The 1,937-nt window shown below is 35.3% G+C and overlaps 1 protein-coding gene across 1 annotated transcript; it reads left to right on the top strand.

Moving 5' to 3' along the window:
* Positions 1-252: 252 nt before the first annotated feature.
* On the top strand, positions 253-1,566 carry LOC117914174 (glutathione transferase GST 23-like). The gene is made up of 2 exons (XM_034829402.1): positions 253-661; positions 1,087-1,566. Exons 1-2 carry the CDS (start codon positions 353-355, stop codon positions 1,435-1,437), a joined length of 660 nt encoding a protein of 219 aa, XP_034685293.1. The 5' UTR covers positions 253-352; the 3' UTR covers positions 1,438-1,566.
* Positions 1,567-1,937: the final 371 nt, after the last annotated feature.

Genomic DNA, 1,937 nt, shown 5'->3' with positions numbered 1-1,937 from the left:
TTGGATATTTATAACCATGAATGGACCTACCTGCAATGTTATATTAGTGGTAGAAATAAAAATCTACCTAACTCATTGACCTTTAAGAGTCACTAGTCAATATATCTTTTTTCTTTTTCATATTAATAGAAAATAATAACAATTAATATAGTCTTAGCTAAGGGCATTGTGAAGATTTCTTAATTTGAAAATATCCCTTCACACATAAATATTATTACAAATCTAATTAAATGAATAATCCTCCTTACACAGGCTGAAAATCCTTGGTTGAAGAGAAAGGATCACATCTTCCTCCAAGTTTAAAGATTTGAAACTCATCCTCAAGCAAATTGAGCTGGCATACTAGAAAACAATGGCAGGAGTGAAGCTATTAGGGTTTTGGGCAAGCTCTTTTGCTTACAGGGTGATATGGACCCTAAAACTCAAGGGCATAAATTATGAGTATATTAAGGAAGACCTTCGTAACAAGAGCCAGTTGTTGTTACACCACAATCCAGTTCACAAGAAGGTTCCGGTGCTTCTTCATGGTGACAAAGCAGTAGCCGAGTCCCTTGTAATCCTCGAATACATTGAAGAAACATGGCCGGAGAATCCACTGCTGCCGACAGATGCTTATGAGAGAGCCATGGCTCGGTTTTGGATCAATTTTGGAGAATCAAAGGTAGGTTTAACTCACTAATCTTGCTTTTATTCTCAATTCCTATGATTTAATTTCCGAATCTTTTACAAACCTGAAATATTTGAAAGCTCTCCATCTAGCTTTCATAACCCATTTCTTGTTTTCAGTCATTTGTGAAAGTACTCACTAATAAATTCCTACGCTATATGTAGAATTTTATTTAAGTGATCAGACAAAATAAGCCATGATACTTTTTAAGTATTCTTTAACTCTATCAGACAAAATAGGTTTTGCAGTAAGGAATTTGGAGGGAAAAGATGAATTAAATTGAAATCTCCGATTAAATTTTTTTTTTTCCCTCTTTTTAATTAATTTAAAAACTTCAATTTTTATTGATATTTGAGATCACCTTACTCTTGTTTTTCAACAGTTCATTCTAAATGTACTTGTTGCTTAATTGCTTCTAGAATGCCACTTTTTTTCAATTAATTAAATCCGCTGCTGGGGAAGAGCAAGAGAAGGCCATAAAAGAAACAGTGGAAATACTGAAAATCATAGAAGAGCAAAGCCTTGGGGATAAGAAGTTTTTCGGAGGGGAAGCTATAGGACTGGTGGACATAGCATTTGGTTGGCTGGCTTACTGGTTTGAGGGCATAGAAGAAGCCGTAGGCACAAAACTGCTGAATTCCACCACGTTCCCTCGATTGCATGCATGGATTCAGAATTTTAAGCAGGTTCCAGTGATCAAAGAAAATCTTCCTGATCGTCAGAAATTGTGGGCACACTCGAAACGCTTTAGGGAGAGTTTAATTCAATAAACCTTCCAAATTGAATTATGAGGATGGAGACTTTGTAGCAAGTTTTCAAAATACTTCATTTTTTGTTATATAGAAAGCTGTGTGATAAAGCTTTAAAAAATAATACTCTAATTAGTCTATTTGTTATAAGTCTATTTGAATCAGTTGAGCCTCTCTTCTTCACTATGCATAGCCAGGTTAATTCCATTGTATCAAAGAAAGACCCTCATGGAATTGTCAAAAGCCATTAATTTCTCCTGCCATCTATTTCTGCATATTGCACATCCATCTGGCTATCAGGAGATTCACTATCATCACCGGAATGATCATTTCTTCCAGAAATCAATAGTTCATCTTTTGACACCTTTAGCCTTTCCTCAAAAACTGAGCATCCGTTAAGACAAAAATTTTGATTGATTCTCCCTTCAATCAGTTGTGATCATGCTTGTTTGCTGATGTGCAGTCATAAGAGTATGACTTCCATGTGACTGATTCTAAGCAAGGGTTACTTGACTCATAAT

This window comes from Vitis riparia, chromosome 5 (genome assembly GCF_004353265.1).
Source record: "Vitis riparia cultivar Riparia Gloire de Montpellier isolate 1030 chromosome 5, EGFV_Vit.rip_1.0, whole genome shotgun sequence".
Taxonomy (NCBI): domain Eukaryota; kingdom Viridiplantae; phylum Streptophyta; class Magnoliopsida; order Vitales; family Vitaceae; genus Vitis; species Vitis riparia.
Note: the sequence above shows the minus strand (reverse complement) of the source record. Positions and strands in the feature narration are given on the sequence as shown.